Consider the following 18734-nt stretch of genomic DNA (forward strand, 5'->3'; position numbering starts at 1 on the left):
CCAAAGAGCTGTCACTATCAGTGAAGCAAGCCATCATTAGGCTGAAAAAACAAAACAAACCCATCAGAGAGATAGCAAAAACATTAGGCGTGGCCAAAACAACTGTTTGGAACATTCTTAAAAAGAAGGAACGCACTGGTGAGCTCAGCAACACCAAAAGACCTTTTGAGACCACGGAAAACAACTGTGATGGATGACCAAAGAATTCTTTCCCTGGTGAAGAAAAAACCCTTCGCAACAGTCGGCCAGATCAAGAACACTCTCCATGAGGTAGGTGTATGTGTGTCAAAGTCAACAATCAAGAGAAGACTTCACCAGAGTGAATACAGAGGGTTCACCACAAGATGTAAACCATTGGTGAGCCTCAAAAACAGTAAGGCCGGATTAGAGTTTGCCAAATGACATCTAAAAAAGCCTTCACAGTTCTGGAACAACATCCTATGGACAGATGAGACCAAGATCAATTTGTACCAGAGTGATGGGAAGAGAAGAGTATGGAGAAGGAAATGAACTGCTCATGATCCTAAGCATACCACCTCATCAGTGAAGCATGGTGATGGTAGTGTCATGGCGTGGGCATGTATGGCTGCCAATGGAACTGGTTCTCTAGTATTTATTGATGATGTGACTAGAGTTGAGCGAACCCGAACTGTAAAGTTCGGGTTCATATTGAACTTTAGGCTTTTCGGCACCAGGACCCGAACCCGAACATTTACGTAAAAGTTTGGGTTCGGTGTTCGGCGATATTTATGGCGCCTCTTCTACCACCTCCTCATCCGGTCAGAGACAGACCTTCACCACCAACTTCAGCACAGCCAGGGGTAAACAACAGCAGGCCGTTCTGAAACTGATGTGTTTGGGGGACAGGCCCCACACCGCGCAGGAGTTGTGGCAGGGTATAGAACATCAGACCGACGAGTGGTTGCTGCCAGTGAGCCTCAAGCCCGGCCTGGTGGTGTGTGATAATGGGTGAAATCTCGTTGCAGCTCTGGGACTAGCCGGTTTGACGCACATCCCTTGCCTGGCGCATGTGCTGAATTTGGTGGTGCAGAAATTTATTCACAACTACCCCTACATGTCAGAGCTGCTGCATAAAGTGCGGGCCGTCTGTGCGCGCTTCCGGCGTTCTCATCCTGCCGTCGCTCGGCTGTCTGCTCTACGGCGTAACTTCGGCCTTCCCGATCACCGCCTCATATGCGACGTCCCCACCAGGTGGCACTCCACCTTGTACATGCTGGAGAAACTGTGCGAGCAGCAGCAGGCCATAGTGGAGTTTCAGCTGCAGCACGCATGGGTGAGTCGCACTGCGGAACAGCACCACTTCACCACCAATGACTGGGCCTCCATGCGAGACCTGTGTGCCCTGTTGCGCTGTTTCGAGTACTCCACCAACATGGCCAGGGGCGATGACGCCGTTATCAGCGTTACAATACCACTTCTATGTCTCCTTGAGAAAACACTTAGGGCAATGATGGAAGAGGATGTGGCCCAGGACGAGGAGGAGGAAGAGGGGTCATCTCTAACACTTTCAGGCCAGTCTTTTAGAAGTGGATCAGAGGGAGGTTTTTTGCAACAGCAGAGGCCAGGTACAAATTTGGCCAGCCAGGGCCCACTACTGAAGGAGGAGGAGCTCCAACGCAGCTCGGGCTCATTACTGGTGCGTGGCTGGGGGGGATACGGAGGACGCAGACGATACGCCTCCCACAGAGGACAGCTCGTCCTTACCTCTGGGCAGCCTGGCAAACATAAGCGACTACATACTGCAGTGCCTAGGCAACGACAGCAGAGTTGCCCACATTTTAACGTGTGCTGACTACTGGGTGGCCACCCTGCTGTATCCCTGTTACAAAGACAATGTGCTGTCCTTAATTCCCTCACTGGAGCGTGATCGGAAGATGCGTGAATACAGGCGCATGCTGGTAGACGTGCTCCTGAGAGCATTCCCGACTGATGCCGGGGGGCAAGTGGAAGCACAAGGCGAAGGCAGGGGAGGAGGAAGAGGTCGCCAATGCAGCTATTTCAGCGCCAGCACCTCAGAAGGCAGGGTTAGCATGGCCGACATGTGGAAAAGCTTTGTCACCTCGCCGCAACAACCGGCCCCAACTGCTGATATGGAGCGTGTTAGCAGGAGGCAGCATTTGAACAACATGGTGGAACAGTACCTGTGCACATGCCTACATGTACTCACTGATGGTTCTGCCCTATTCAACTTCTGGGTCTCCAAATTGTCCACATGGCCAGAGCTTGCCCTGTATGCCTTGGAGGTGCTGGCCTGCCCTCCAGCCAGTGTACTCTTTGAACGTGTATTTAGCACGGCAGGAGGCGGCATTACAGACAGACGCAGCCGCCTGTCCACAGCCAACGTAAACAAGCACACGTTCATTAAAATGAACCAGGCCTGGATCCCACAAGACTTGTCTGTACCGTGTGCAGAATAGACAATTCTAACAGCCTCAACCATCCATCCTTGTACTCAAGTGCACTTATTCATTTTTTTTTTTTTAATATGTCCCAATATTTTGGGGGATTACCCCTTTGTAAAAATGCGAACTAACACACATCTGTGTTGTCTACCTATTCCTCCTTCGCTGCCGCTTCCACCTAGACCGCCACTTGAGCCTACACGGCCACATCCACCCATTCACCGCCTCCTCAACCTCTTCCTCCTACATCATTCCTAATTTTTTTTTTTTAAGGTCTTTTATGTTTTTTTAATTCATTTCCCTATCCACATTTGTTTGCAGAGCATTTGCCATGCTCTTAAGCACATTTTGCTGCCTTTTGCAGCCCTCTAGCTCTTTCCAGGGCTATTTTAGAGCCATTTTAGTGGCCAAAAGTTCTGGTCCCCATTGACTTCAAGTTCGGCCGAACCTGCCGAACCCGAACATCCAGGTGTCCGCTCAACTCTAGATGTGACTGCTGACAAAAGCAGCAGGATAAATTCGGAAGTGTTTCGGGCAATATTATCTGCTCATATTCAGCAAAATGCTTCAGAACTCATTGGACGGTGCTTCACAGTGCAGATGGACAATGACCCAAAGCCTACTGCAAAAGCAACCAAAGAGTTTTTTAAGGGAAAGAAGTGGAATGTTATGCAATGGGCAAGTCAAACACCTGACCTGAATCCAATTGAACATGCATTTCACTTGCTGAAGACAAAACTGAAGGTAAAATGCCCCAAGAACAAGCAGGAACTGAAGACAGTTGCAGTAGAGGTCTGGCAGAGCATCACCAGGATGAAACCCAGCGTCTGGTGATGTCTATGCGTTCCAGACTTCAGGCTGTAATTGACTGCAAAGGATTTGCAAACAAGTATTAAAAAGTGAAAGTTTGATTTATGATTATTATTCTGTCCCATTACTTTTGGTTCCTTAACAAGTGGGAGGCACATATGCAAACTGTTGTAATTCCTACACCGTTTACCTGATTTGGATGTAAATACCCTCAAATTAAAGCTGATAGTCTGCAGTTAAAGCACATCTTGTTTGTTTCATCCATTGTGGTGGTGTACATAGCCAAAAATGGTAGAATTGTGTCAATGTCCCAATATTTATGGACCTGGCTGTATGTTCTAAAGCCCTTTTTGGCGTTTGGTATTAGTAACACAAAAAAAAGTATTTGCTGTTGTGTGGTGAAGTGAGAAAATGACAGCTCTTTTTGGCGTGTATTAGTGGCAAAATATATATATTTGCTGTTCAGCGGTGCAGTTATATGTTCTAAAGCCCTTTTTGGCGTGTATTAGTGGCAAAAAAAAATATATTATTTGCCGTTCAGCTGTGCAGTTATATGTTCTAAATCCTTTTGTGTCGTGTATAAGTATAAAAAAGTAAGGGCCTATTTGCCATTCAGCAGTGCAGTTATATGTTCTAGAGCTTTCTTTGGCGTGTATTAGTGGGAAAAAAAGGGCTTATTCGCTGTTGTGTGGTGAAGTGAGAAAATTGCAGACTTTTTTGGGATGTTTGAATTTCCTTTTTATTTATTTATTTGATCTAACAGTATGTCAGACAGAGAAGTGCCAGGACCTGCACAGGGGAGTGGCAGAGGCCTAAATGTTTCTGGCGCAGGCACAGGTCACAATAGAGTAAGGGGGCATGGCAGCAGGAGTTGCTGCGAGAGGCCTGAGCTCCCGGTGTCATCTAGCGGTCGTGTCTTGACCAGCAACCTAGCGGTTCTTGAATGGTTGACTCGGCCATCCACTTCATCCCAAGTGACATCAGACACCCCAACCAAAAGTCGTTGGGTTTGTCAGACACAACCCTTAGTTGGCATGGCTCGGGAGCAGGCCCTGTGTCCTCACCTGTTCTCAACACGCCACTGTCCTTTTCTGTTTCCTCAGCCAGACTAGTATTATATGCTGTGGGCTCAGATCCACTATACAGCGAGGATGAGCTACTAGAGGACAGTCAGCAGCTACTGGCCAACTAAGATGTGGAGGAGACATCTGCCACTTCCTCCATTAGGTGGGCAAGTAGTGATGAGAAGAGTGGCGTGGGAGCTGGTGTTGCGAGAGGTCAGAAACCATTGAGGAGGACATCAGCATGAGGACAGAGCATCGCAATTCAGCGCACAGCATCGCATCATATCAAGAAAAGACACATCTCCTTTAAGACTGACATTTGTTCCTGCTCTTCAGAATAAGGTCAGAGCTTTCCTTTTATTACTTATTGCATATAGGCTTTGGCATAAAGAAAAAAAAAATCTGTGTTCAGAAATAAGAGACTTTAAAGTAAAAACAAAGGACAGTTTGTAGTATATGGACTCTAAAGTATTTAAAGTGAAAGTCATTTATTGCCTGCATTTTTTGCTGTTATATTTAAAGTGAAAGTCATTTATTTCTGCATTTGTCAATATTGCATTTAAAGTGAAATGTCCTTTAATATTCGTATTGATTGTTATAGCATTTAAAGTAAAAATGTCTAAGCCTTGTATGACCATGCCACTATTAAAGGATACAAGGATAGATAGGGTAGAAGATGAAGAGCAGGAGAAACTGTCTGAGTTAGAAGAGTCTGATGGAGCACTAGTCTTGCCTCAAACAAATCTAGCCAAAGCAGATGAACTGGGACGTCCATCGCGTGCCAGAGAACCGACCTCAAAGATGCTGGAAAATTTGGAGCAAGAAGCAGCATTAAAAGAGAGGAAGTTCACCCGGATGTATGATAGGTGGAAATCATACATTAAATACATTCGTAGAAAGCTAAAACAGGAAAGTATAAAAGGGAACTTGAGTGACAAGGTAAGGACGGTGGAAGAATCTGAGTCAGAGCTTATGGCAGCATATGTCAACCTGCGGTCGTTTGCGAGTCTTGCGACACCTTCCCAGGATATTGTGGGGAACATGGACACATGTACTGCAGTCACTAAAGATTTTGTAAAGCTCATGAGAGAACTTTCATCTGCAGCAAACTTTGATGAAGTTAAAGCAAGAAGGAGAATGAATGAGCTTTTTATGAGAGACTATGCTAGGTCCTTGGTGGTAACCACAGTCTCAAGTGTCCTCAGGTACTTCAGCCAAAAGAAAGGAGTTGGTTGAACAGCTTGCTGTCAGGAGAGCAGAAGTTGAGATGGAAGCTGCCATCAAGGCACAGCGCCATCAAATGGAAGCTGAGATGAAAAGTCTGGAAAGAGGCAGAGGGAGGTTGGGATCGTAGAACCTATACTCAGAATACACGAAGAGGATATGAATCAGAGTAGTCTTGTGTTCAGCTCTGTACTAGGTGAAGAAACAGACTCCTACTTTCCTCCATACTCCCAGGAGAATGGAAGAAAATCTCCAGCATTTGGTGAGGAAATAAGTCATTGTCCTTTCATTCCTGCTCAGAAAGACAAAGTGAGACCTAGTCCAAAGCTAGGAAAAAGGTGTGTGAATTTAGAAGAAAGGGACTCACCTAATTCAGAACTAAGTGAGAAAATAGAACCGGGTGATTCTATCCCTAGATGTCACTGCAACGGTCAAGAAAATGTTACAACTATTGTCTCAGCAAGACAACAGAAAACAGTCCTCGCTAGACTTCCTGTTCCAGAACCCACTGTATTTTCAGGAGATGTACTGAAGTTCATAGAGTGGAAGGCAAGATTTGAGATGATCATTGAGCATCATTGCTCCAGTCCAGTTGACAAGTTATTCTACCTTCAGAGATATGTTGGTGGAGAAGCCAAGGAAGTTCTTGAAGGTAAATTCTATAGAAAAGATGAAGCAGCCTACAAGTAAGCTTGGGAAAAATTGAATTCAAGATATTGTCATCCTTTCTTAGTACAAAGAGCCTTTAGAGAGAAACTGAATAACTGGCCTAAAATAGGTCCTAAAGAACACTTCAGACTCCAAAAGTATGGTGACTTCCTGCAAGCATGCAGCAATGCCATCCCACATGTTCAAGGACTAGAAGTACTGAACAACTATCTAGAAAACCACATGATGCTAACTAAGCTACCCGAATAAGTGGCTTCTAGATGGAATCGCTATGTGACAGTTAGATCTAGGTAAGAACTTCCCAAGTTTTAAAGAGTTCTCTGAGTTCGTCAATGAGTAAGCATGGATAGCAATCCAGTAACATCATCTTAAGTCTTAAAATCCTTAGAAAAAAGGCCTGCAAGAGAGATAAGATATGCAAGAGCAACTAGCTTTGCAACCAACACATCAGCTAAAGGTCCAGATACCTACAAGAGCAAGTCCAAAGTCACTACTGGGATCACTAGAGAGACAGAACTGACAAATCTTCATACTACCTTCAATTGTATGTTCTGTGGAGAGAACCATTCCATACACAAGTGCCAACAATTGAAGAAGCCCTCAGATGAAAAGAAAAGGTTTGTACTTGAGAACCAACTGTGTTTTGGTTGTCTAAGAAAAGGCCATGTTACTAAGGAGTGTAAGAAAAAGGCCACATGCAGAATTTGCATAGGACGCCATCCTACACCACTACATGAAGAACGACCAAAGAAAGATAAACCCTCAATACCTAAAGATACTGAGGAAGGAAATAAAGTATCAGTATTCTCTTGCAGAGTGAGGGAAGGAGAAAGCAATGGCACATCAATGGTTGTACCAGTGTGCATTTCAAATCCTAAAAGGAGGAACAAGAAGGTATATGCCTATGCTCTACTGGATGCCCAGAGTGACGTCACCTTCATTGATCAAGGAATCTGCAAGAAATTACAAGTGGCTACAGAACCAGTGAAGCTCAAATTCACCACAATGACGGGGAGAGACACATTAGTGAGCAGTCAAAGGGTCAAAGGACTGAGAGTTAGAGGACTTCATTCAAACTTCACATTAGATCTACCTCCAGCTTAGAAAAAAGACAATATACCTCTAGATTGAGATCGCATACCTACCTGTGAAACAGCCTATAAATGGGAGCACCTACGTATCTGTCATATCACATGAAATGTCCCCGCTGAAGGAGTTTGGTGTTGGACTGTTGATAGGCTACGATTGTCCCGAAGCTTTGGTACCACGAAAGGTAATCACAGGAGGAAAGGGTGAACCCTACGCTGTTCAAACTGATCTAGGATGGGGTGTTGTTGGAGGAAAACAGCAGATCATAAACTCAAGACAGGTGACAGGATTGTGTCATCGAATATCTGTCAAAGAGTTACCAACTGTAAGTCCAGCAAAAGTAATCAAGATCCTTGAATCCGACTTTGCAGACATAAGTTCTAAAGAAAAGAGTGTATCCCAAGAAGACATAAAGTTCGTACACACTCTAGAAGAAAATATTCAGCAAAATCAACAAGGTCATCTTGAAATGCCCTTACCTTATAGAGAACAACCTCATCTGCCAAATAACAGAAATCTTGCCCTAGCAAGATTGAAATGTTTGAAGAAAAGGATAGGAAGAGATCACAAACTCAAAAATGATTATTTGAAATTCATGGAAGGCATCCTCGAAGAAGGACATGCAGAGAAAGTTTATAACCAACTTAAAGAAGGAGAAGTGTGGTACATCCCACATCAAGGTGTTTACCACTCAAATAAACCAAATAAGATTAGAGTAGTATTTGATTGCTCAGCAAAGTACGATGGTGTTGCACTGAATGATCATCTACTTAAAGGACCAGATCTTATAAACACTCTGCCTGGAGTACTCTGTAGATTCAGAAAGTATCCCGTAGCGGTCATATGTGACGTTGAAAAGATGTTTCACCAGTTTCATGTGAAGAATGAAGATAGAAACTTCCTGAGGTTTCTGTGGTGGGAGGATGGAGATACAGATACAGAGCCAACAAAATACAGAATGAAAGTACACTTGTTTGGAGCAGCATCGTCTCCAGGTTGCGCCAATTATGGTATGAAGTACCTGGCCGATCAGAATGAAAAGGATTGCCCATCAGCAGCAAATTTTCTGAAGAAAAACTTTTATGTAGATGATGGTCTCATAAGTCTAGAGTCCACAGAATCTGCAATCAAACTAGTTAAAGAAAGCCAAGAGTAATTTGCAAGAGGAAACCTGCACCTTCATAAATTCATCTCAAACAACAGAGACGTACTGGAATCCATCAGTGACTCTGAACGTGCATAATCAATGAAGAATGTAGATCTCAATTATGATCATCTTCCAGTTCAGAACATACTTGGATTGGGATGGAATGTAGAGAATGACAAGTTCTTCTTTGAAGTGTGTTGAGGAAGGGTTGAGACGCATGCATATATATATATACATACATGCATGCAAACACGTGCGTGCATGTATGATATATATGCATGCATTAATCACGTTATAGGAGGATGTGCGCGGATGTTCCCAGCATCTGCGCACATCTGCCCTTAGTGGCCCACAGGGGCTCATGAAGGCCCCTGTGGGATATATGTGATCCCTTTTAATATATGTAGGGGCTTGTGCCCCCTTATGATGTAGGGGCTTGTGCCCCCTTATGATGTAGGGGCTTGTGCCCCCTGATAATGTAGGGGCTTGTGCCGTGCCCCTTATTATCTGTGCCCCCTTATATATGTATTAATGTGGTCCCTTATATAATCCCCCTTAAAATGTATGATTAATGTATACATGTGTATGGATGTGCCCAAAGCATCAATACACATGTATATTCATATAATGCCCCCTTGTCATATCCCCATACCATATAAATCCCCCCCCCCTTACATGGACACAGATGCATCAATGTAAATGTGCCCCAAGCATTTACATTGATGTAATCTGGGTGAAGGCGCCAGAATGACCGGACAAGGTCCGGTCATTCTGGTGAACTCAAAAGGATTCAAATTCAATAGAATTTGAATCCTTTTGTTCTAATTATCTGCAGCCCTGCTGGAGATAATTAAGCATAATAGAGAGAGAGGAGATACCTCCGCTCACTCTATTATGTGCATTCTGGCATCGCAATTACCCTTGCGATGTCCGGAATGCTGGGAGCTACAGGCGGGAGATCAAAGGATCTCCCGCCTGTCAGCAAGTGCACGCGGCCCTGCGTCATCTCACCGCGCCGGCCCACGTGTCCTGCACTGGTGTGTGCACGCGCGCGCGCCCCCTGGTAGCGCGGGAGTGCGGGCCGCCGCGGGGGGATAAATATCCGGCGGCCCCGGCACTCTGTAGGTTAGGAGAGGGCCCCCACCTGGAGAAGCGCATCGGCGCTTAGGACGCGGCCCCTGCACTCGGAGCTAGGATCGGGGCCCCCCAGCTGGAGAGCGCATCGGCGCTCAGGACAACGTGCCTCCCCCCCCTTCATCCGGCCCAAGGAAGGAAGGGTCTGGGATAGAGGAGCGCGTCCTGCGCTCCAAGCTCCGGCTGAAGAGCCCGACCCCTGCAGCCCTTACCCCCCCCCTTCAGAAGGAGAGCGCGTCCTGCGTTGCAGGAGAGAGAACCGGGACCCCGATATCTTAAGAGGAGAACGCGATCGGCGCTCGATAGAAGTGCCTGGCCGCCCCCTCCTGAAGGATCGGACCCAGGAGAGTGCGTCCTGCGCTACCGGAGCAGACCCCTGGACGACCTTAAGTATCGCACCCCTTGTTACCCCTGGTCCCTTGCCTGACAACCCCTGGTCCCTTACCTATAACCCCTTCCCTGCCATTATGGACCCTGGTCCCTGTGTGCCCTGGTCCCTGATACCCTTGAACCCCTGGTAACCCTACCCTATACACCCCTTGTTAACACCCCTGATTAACTCCTGGTGGTTACCCTGGTTCCCTGGTTCTGTAGAGCATGTCCTCTGCTCTGCAAACAAATCCTTTTAACCCTTCGTCATACCCCGTAGGGACAGTGTATAGTCAGGTGGGGTGGATTGTTAATATACTTGTATGTGTGAACTGTATAGATAGTTTATGAGTGGAATTGGTAATGTGTAGTGTAGTTTAGGATTGTATATTTAGTGCTGTATTGTAGTGTACTGCGTGCGTAGTCTATTGCGTGCGTAGTGTATTGTTAGTGTATTGCGTGGTGTATTGTTAATAAATACTGTTATATTTGTATCTATCTGTGTAACGTGTAGTTATTGGCGATAGTTAGTTAGTAAGGCGCATGCAGCTAGTATAGTGATTAGTGTAAAGCATAGCGAAGGTATTGTTGTTATATAAAGGCATAAATGGGCGGAGTTATCAATAGATGGCTCCTCCCATTTATGAATATTAATTATCGATATTTGCATAAATATTGGTGATTAATATTCCCCCTTTACAAAGTGTCTATTGAATAGAAAGTTACAACTAGACGCACCATTCTTTCTGCAGTGACTTCTATATATGATCCATTGGGATTCTTGGCTCCAGTAATCCTTAGAGCAAAAGAAATACTACAAAAATTATGCAAACAAAAGTTGGGATGGGATGAGCCCATACCAGAGAATTTGAGGCCAAGGTGGGAGAGTTGGATAAGACACTTGCAAAACTTGAGAGAAGTTCGGATACCCAGATGTTTTGTACCTCATGATTTCGGAAAAATACAAGAAAATAGAACTTCATCATTTCTCAAATGCTAGTAGTTATGGTTATGGTCAGTGCTCCTACATCAGAGTGATAGGAGAAGAAAAGATACACTGTTCCCTGGTTATTGGGAAGGCTAGAGTTGCATCTATCAGTATTCAGACAATACCAAGACTTGAACTGACAGCAGCCATGGTTTCAGAATCAGTAAGCAAGTTTCTGAGAGAAGAATTGGAATTGAAAATAGATGAAGAATATTTTTTGACAGATTCACAAATTGCCCTAGGATACATAAACAACGAAGCTCGAAGATTCCATATATTTGTCGCCAACAGATTTGAGAAAATTCGGGAAATAACAAATCCTGAACATTGGCATCACATTGACACATAGCATAAACCAGCAGATCATTCTTCAAGAGGCCTGAATGTGAAAAATTCGAATTGGTTCACAGGCCCAGAGTTCCTTTGGGAAAAGGAAATCATGCCCAGGAAAGGTTATACTGAATTGTCTATGGGTGATCCAGAAGTAAAAAGTCGTACAAACATTGAGCGCTGCAAGTGTCAAGATGAAAGACTAGCCAGATGTTCAAAATGGAATACGGTCATAAATGTAGTAGCTCGAATTTAACATTTGGCAAAGGGAATCAGAAAGAAGGATGTGTTGAATGTAGAAGAAAGAATGAAAGCTGAAGAAACAGTCATAAGACTCATTCAACAGAGATTCTACAGTGAAGAGTTGAAGAAACTTAGTCAAGAACCTAAAAGGCTTCCAAACAACCACCCATTGTACAAGCTTAATCTTGTTCTGCCGGATGGTATACTGAAGGTGGGAGGGAGATTGGAAAATGCATTGTTACCTAGCAGAGTGAAGTATCCAGCAATTCTACCCAAAAACTCTACTTTCACAAGATTGATTATTGATCACTACCACAACAAATCCTTGCATCAAGGAAGAAGCTTTACCCAAAGCTGTTTGAGAGAAGGTGGTTACTGGATAGTGAAAGGAAGTAAAGTTATAGCAAAGTATATAAGTAAATGTGTAGTCTGCAGAAAGGCATGTAGACCTACCGAAGAACAAAGAATGGCAGATTTACCGGCAGATCGCGTAAACCCATCACCACCATTTCTTTATAGCGGAATGGATTGCTTTGGACCATTCATCATGAAACAGAACTGCTAGGAGTACAAAAGATATGGACTAATATCTTTCACCTGGAAATGTTAGAAGATATGTCAACTGACGCATTCAGCAACGCCTTGAGATGTTTCATAGCCATTAGAGGTACTATAGAGAGCTTAGATCTGACCAAGGATCTAATTTTGTCAGAGCGAAGAATGAATTCAAGAAAGCTCTAAAAGAGATTGAGTATTTGTTAGAGAAACAGTGTGATTTTCATATGAATGCTCCTCATACAAGCCATACAGGAGGAGTTTGGGAAAGACAAATCAGAACTGTAAGAAATGTGTTAAGTTCAGTGTTGAAAAAGAACGCCGGAAGAATAGATGATGCTTCTCTTAGAACCCTATTATATGAAGTAATGTCTATTGTTAACAGTCATCCACTTACAGTTGATAACATCAATGATCCAACAAGTTTGGACCCTTTAACTCCCAACCATCTACTTCACCTTAAAGGGTTTCTATCACTTGGTATGACATAATTAGCTGTCAGACACTAGCGATCCGCTAGTGTCTGCTCTGGCCAACCATCCTACTATAATCACTTGTGGGGCAGCGGTTTTGCTAAAAAACTAACTTTTATAAATATGCTAATGAGCCTCTAGGTGCTATGTGGGCGTCATTAGCACCTAGAGGCTCCGTCTACCTTCATACACAGCCGCCGCCCAGCGCGTCCCTCCAGCCCGCCCATGTCCTCCTCCGTGTGACGCAGTGGACGAGTTCTCGCGCATGCGCCGTGTGCGGCTGTATTCGGCGCATTTGAGATCTCAGCTCGGAGCGGTCAGACATACAATGCGCATGCGCGGCTCGTCCGTTAATTATGTCATACCAAGTGATAGAAACCCTTTAAGTCGGATTACATACAGCCACCGCCTGGCAAGTTCACCAAAGAGGATTTATATGCCAAAAGGAGATGGCGAAGAGTTCAATATCTATCAGAACAGTTTTGGAATATATGGAGGAAAGAGTACTTACCCAATCTAATGCTAAGAAGTAAATGGCAAACACCCAGAAGAAATGTCCAAGTTGGTGACATAGTGTTAGTGAAAGAAGAAGATTTACTTAGAAGTCAATGGAAATTGGCCGAAGTTCTAGAAGTTCAAAAGGATGAAGATGGACTAGTAAGAAGAGTGTTGTTACAAATAGGAGACAAAACTTGACAAAAAAGAAAAACGTCTCACTACTCCACTCAAGTTGGAACGTCCTATACAGAAGTTAGGCTACTTTCACACTCGCGTTTGGTGCGGATCCATCTTGTATCTGCACAGACGGATCTGCACCAATAATGCAAACACTTGTATCCGTCAATAACAGATACGTTTGCATTATTCATTAAAAAAAAAGTCTAAGTCAAAACGGATCCGTCTTGACTTGAATTGAAAGTCAATGGGGGACGGATCCGTTTTCAATTGCACCATATTGTGTCAGTGAAAAACGTATCCGTCCCCATTGACTTGCATTGTAAGTCAGGACGGATCAGTTTGGCTCCGCATAGTCAGATAGTCGTCAAAATGCTGCAAGCTGCGTTTTAGTGACCGTAGTGAAACGAAACTGGGGCCAAACGCAGCCAAATTGATGCATTCTGAATGGATCCTTATCCATTCAGAATGCATTGGGGCTTAACTGATCCGTTTTGGGCCACTTGTGAGAGCCCTGAAACGGATCTCACAAGTGGACCCAGAAACGCCAGTGTGAAAGTAGCCTTAGTTGTTCTACTTGAGAGTGATAAAAGACACTTGGAAGTTGAGAACCTGATGAAAAATTCCTCAAATTCATGTTCAAGTCCTACCACTAAGAGAATTAGAATTTTAGGTAATTTTGGTAGGAGTGTAGCTGGCCAGCTAAGACCTGTCCTAGGTTGCTAATATAGCTTATATGTTTATACTTCTAAACCTGACAATAACCTTAATACTGTTCCTATGTTTGTGTGTTAAAGACAAAAGCAGAGTTATTTACAGTGACTTTATGTTTGGATGTCATGTAATAGTTATATTTTGTGTCCACAGAAGCAGAAAAAATAATATGCCTTTAAGATTCATTATATAATGTAAGGTAAGCTCAATGACACAGCAGAAACAACAGAAAGCATAGAGTTAAACTGTTGTTGCTGGGCAGGAGTCTTGACCAATCACAGCCAGCCTCACACACAGCAAGAGTTTTGACCAATTACAGCCAGCCTCACACACAGCTTGTGTAGGAATTTCCCCTAGGAGGAGCTGCTGGAATCATTATTCACCAGAGAGAGGAGCTAAACAGACACACACTCCACTAAGAGCTGTGTTTTATGGAAGCAAGAGGCCAAAATAGGTATTTAAAACAGTTATATAAAGTTCACAATCCAAAATCAAATTCCATATTGCAATCCAAATTGCATACAACCATACCAGATCATACTTAACCAATCTGCAAATAATTACTGCTAACTGCATACTGCAAATTGCGACCAAATTCAGCAAGTAGAACTATTAGTTAGACCTCAGATATACCTCTCAGAGAGATCATAAAGTGCTTAAATAACTTATGGTGAGAGTACAGATACTCAAGAGAGAAATATATCCACCATTTTATGTTGAATGACAAGATTGAACAGTTGAACTACCATCTTATTCATACCGCCATTTTATGAATCTTTATGCAACACATGTTTTGTACATGGACTATCTGCTGCGGAGGGAGGTCATCACCTACTGACTCCAATTAGGATAATGGAATCAACACCTTTGACCCCATGCTGGGTATAATGACCCCTGACCCCATGCTGGGTATAATTACCAGATGTTGATTCAGTTACATATTTATTCCCAGAGAATTCTTGTACAGTCACTCAGATTTGAGAAAGCTCGTTGGAAGAAGGAGTGAAACGTTTTCAAGAAATCTACAGTAAGTCCAGTTGCCTTGATTTATTCTTTACAGATATACCATGACCTGGATAAATAAGAACCTTCACAGACATGTTATATAAAGAAGTTATTTCAAGCATTTGGTGTGCTTTTTAAACCTACTGTTTCCATAGAACAGCGCTAGAGGAATTACAGAGTAACAAACAGTCTGTTTAGACTAAAAGTCAGAGATTTCAGAATTCTTCTAATGCCACAGTGCAAAAGGCACTTCATAGTGCTGCGCCTGGCACATTGGAGCACAAGCAATGTGTAGCAAAATGGGTGTTTTTTCTACACAGGTGACAGGAGAAGAGGAGCAGGAGCAGCCAGAGGAGCTATAGGGCGATGAGGAAGATGAGGCAGAGGACCCAGACACACAGTATGCAGTGAAGATGGAGGCAGAGAGTCCCTCCGAGTCACTTGCACAAATGGCCCGATGCATGCTCACTTGCTTTCGTAGTGACAGCCGAATTGTCAGCATTCGGCCGAGGGATGATTTCTGGCTCTCTGCCTTGTTAGACCCTTGCTACCGGTCCAAAATGGGGGCCTTTTTTACACCAGCTAAGAGGGAGGACTAACTGAACTACTATAGAGACATCCTATGTAGTCAGTTGGCTGCTGCCTATCTGCGCCATCGTCCATCCTATCGCAGGTCTGACTGGGGGCCCTCTGCGCTCACTTTCCTCTACCATGGCTGCTGTGGCAGGGTGGGGAGTAGGAGCAGTTCCAGCTCCATCAGCAGCAACTTAAGTCTAGAGTCGCTGATGAGCAGCTTTCTTCACTGATGAGCAGCTTTCTTCTGGTGAAGAAACTACTTACAGGCAGCAGCAGCAGCAGCAGATAGACCTGGAGCAGGACCTAAACCAGCAGGTGGTGGCATACTTGGACAGCATCCTGCAATCCCACATTGAAGATCCACTGGACTACTGAGCAGCCAAACTAGATTTGTGGCCGCAACTGGCAGAGTTTAACCTGAAAATGCTGCCCTGCTCGGCCAGGAGTGTGGCATCAGAACAGGTGTTTAGTGCGTAGAGGGCCATAGCTACCCCAAATAGAACTTGCCTGTCCACCCAAAATGTGGAGAGACTGACCTTTGTCAAGATGAATCAGGCATGGATCAGTTAGGATTTCCACCCGCCAATGCCTGATGCATCAGACTAGATCATCCATGGTGCCACACCAACACTTTGACAAAAGAGACCGGTTTCTTCTGGCTACCTGCCTCAGCTACTATTCTGATGCTGCCACCTGCCTGATGCCACACATCTGATGCCAAGTGCTCCTTCTTTCACCCACCATCTTCAGGTGGTACTGGTATTTGCCACCCACCTCCCCACTCTATCAACGGGTCACTCTGTGGTCTCCTGATGCTGCTGCCACCTCACCACTCAGGTCTCTTGATGCTGCTGTTGCCACCTCCACACTGTCATCATGCAACCCTGTGGCCTCCTCCTAATGCTGCTGCCGCCACCTCCATGCTCTTTGATTGTGCCACTCTGTGGCCTCCTAATGCTGCTGCTACCACCTCCAAACTGTCATTAGGCCACTCTGTGGTCTCCTCATGCTGCTTCCACCTGACTACTATGTCATAGGGCCACTCTGTGGACTTCTCATGCTGTTCCCAATCTCCCCACTTCATGACTGGACCACTATTTTGCCTTTAGGCCTGGCTGACATCATTATTTATTTGACCCTTCTTCTGATCGGATCCTGTCTATGTAACAGCTGTAAGGCCTGAATGACATGGTCCCTATTTTGCATCAGAATTGGCTTATGATTTAGTAGCCAAAAGCAGGAGTGGGTACGAAACACAGAAGACATGCCAATATTCCATTCACGTGTCATCTCTGTTTTGGATCCACTTCAGTTTTTTTGGGCTTTAGCAATACTGATGGATTACTGACCAAATGCTGACTGAGTGAAGGCGGATGCTCTACAGACAGGATCCGTTTTTTTGGGGTTATTGTTCTGACGGATCAGAGGAAAGGCAAAATAATCTGTGACGTCAACACAAACTTACTGCTGACACCCACTCCACTCTGTCAGGGGGGCTCTACTTGTATAAGCCTTTAATAGAACAGGTTCTGTATAAATCTATGTGGAATCAGTGAATTGGTGTAAAAGGAGTGCGCTCTTTCACGCCATAGTAGGATCTTGTGCCTCTGCATGGTTCTTTATACCTGGCGCTAACATTGACCTGTAAGGCTGAGTTCACACTTGAGTAATTTGATCAGTTTTGGCCCCGTAACTGCCCAAATAGTGAAGTGTGCAGTGATTCTAAGAGCAACACCTGTCATCTGCATGTCATACTGACTCGCAGTATTGTTTCACTACCACAGCAGACTCCCTATGCGTGTTACTGCAAGGCACAGTGTTCTACACCACTCTAAAGGTTCTCTGCAGCCAGGAAATAGCCAATTTTTAACACGATTTACCACAAATAAATTCGGATCTAACCAAATTTTTTCGGAAAATTTGGCGAACCGGCCGTATCTAATTCTTGAGAATTTCGCCCATTTCTACTTCCAACCCTTCAACATTTTTGTAGCCGCTTTTGCACCAGCTCCATTTTATCTATATTTTTTTGTAGGTGGCGTCTTCATAACTATACACAGTATTCCAGATGTGGCCTCACTAGTACACAGTATTCCAGATGTGGCCTCACTAGTACTCAGATCATGACTAAGAGCCAGCTGGCTCGAAACATGTCGGTCTGACCAGGGACATGGAGGGACCTCTTTCACTGCACTGTGTGTACATTTTGAATATCCAATAAAGAACATGCAAGATTCTATCTCCTTCGTGCTGGAAATCTGTTTATCTGAATGAAGCTCACTAGTACTCTATATGATGGATCATGATCTCTCTCTTCCTACTAGTTATACCTCGAGCTTTACAGCCAAGCATCCGACTTGCTTCTCAGGCACCTGACAACACTGTGCACTGATTTTGAAGCTGCCTGGTATAAGGACACTTAAATACTTCTCTTCTGAATTCTTAGTTAACACAGAACCACCAATACATGGTTCCTTCTCCTCAAGTGCATTATTTTACATTGGGACATATGTATCCAGCAAGAAGGAAAAATATATGTCTTTCTTTTATATTTCTGACTCCTTTCTAATCCACTTCTGTCTTTGGCACAAAATCTTGCAGGCAGATTTGCCTCACAACCTTATCCAAAAAACTCTGTGTCAGTATCCTAAGGCTTCCCTTGTCTTTTACTATATCAGCCTGACTTATGAAGTATTTCAACAACAGATTTATAGTAGGAATTGCTAAGTATTTCTCAAATAAGTGTACATACCTTAACTAAAGACTGTGGTAGCTCTGAGGTGCTCATCTGAAGGATATTACCCAAGCCTGGTAGAGGTGTAGGTCCTGGGGGTAGGTTCTTCTGTTTGACTCTGCTCCACCATTTAATAAGATAAATTAGGAAAGCGACGCCTGTAGCCAGGAGAAGTGTCGAAGCAATGTTCAGAGCCATCCTGCACACTAGTGATTACAGCTCTGTCTGCACTATGAACTTCTGTATTTGTATATGAAAAGGAAGAGGAAGAGAGCAACAATCCGGAGAACATGTGATCACCGAGGACAGGCTGGGCGTGTTTGTGAGTTACAGCTGTATTGCATTGTTGTAAATGCTAGTACAATTATAGATCTTATTTAAAAAGATGGAGTTCTCATTCTTGTTTTAACTTGGGCTCCCTCTGTTTCTATTTGCACTGGAAGTAAATTTGAAGCCTTAGTCTTTCAGGTTTGTAAAGAAAAATGCTGTATTCTCGCCATGAAGATGTCAGA

General features: G+C 44.2%; 1 protein-coding gene across 2 annotated transcripts in view; it reads right to left on the minus strand.

Annotated features, from left to right (window-relative positions):
* Positions 1 to 18489, minus strand: part of LOC121009418 (cytochrome P450 2G1-like) — a 130878-nt gene extending 112389 nt beyond the window's left edge. The window contains exon 1 of one of the 2 annotated variants that reach the window (XM_040442527.1): positions 18241 to 18487. In XM_040442527.1, coding sequence (XP_040298461.1) covers positions 18241 to 18420 — 180 coding nt within the window. In that variant the 5' untranslated portion in view covers positions 18421 to 18487. Of the gene's footprint in view, positions 1 to 18240 lie in introns of both variants that reach the window. The other variant, XM_040442529.1, reaches the window with a different exon arrangement.
* Between the last annotated feature and the right edge of the window lie 245 nt (positions 18490 to 18734).

Source organism: Bufo bufo, chromosome 8, assembly GCF_905171765.1.
Source record: "Bufo bufo chromosome 8, aBufBuf1.1, whole genome shotgun sequence".
Classification (NCBI taxonomy): domain Eukaryota; kingdom Metazoa; phylum Chordata; class Amphibia; order Anura; family Bufonidae; genus Bufo; species Bufo bufo.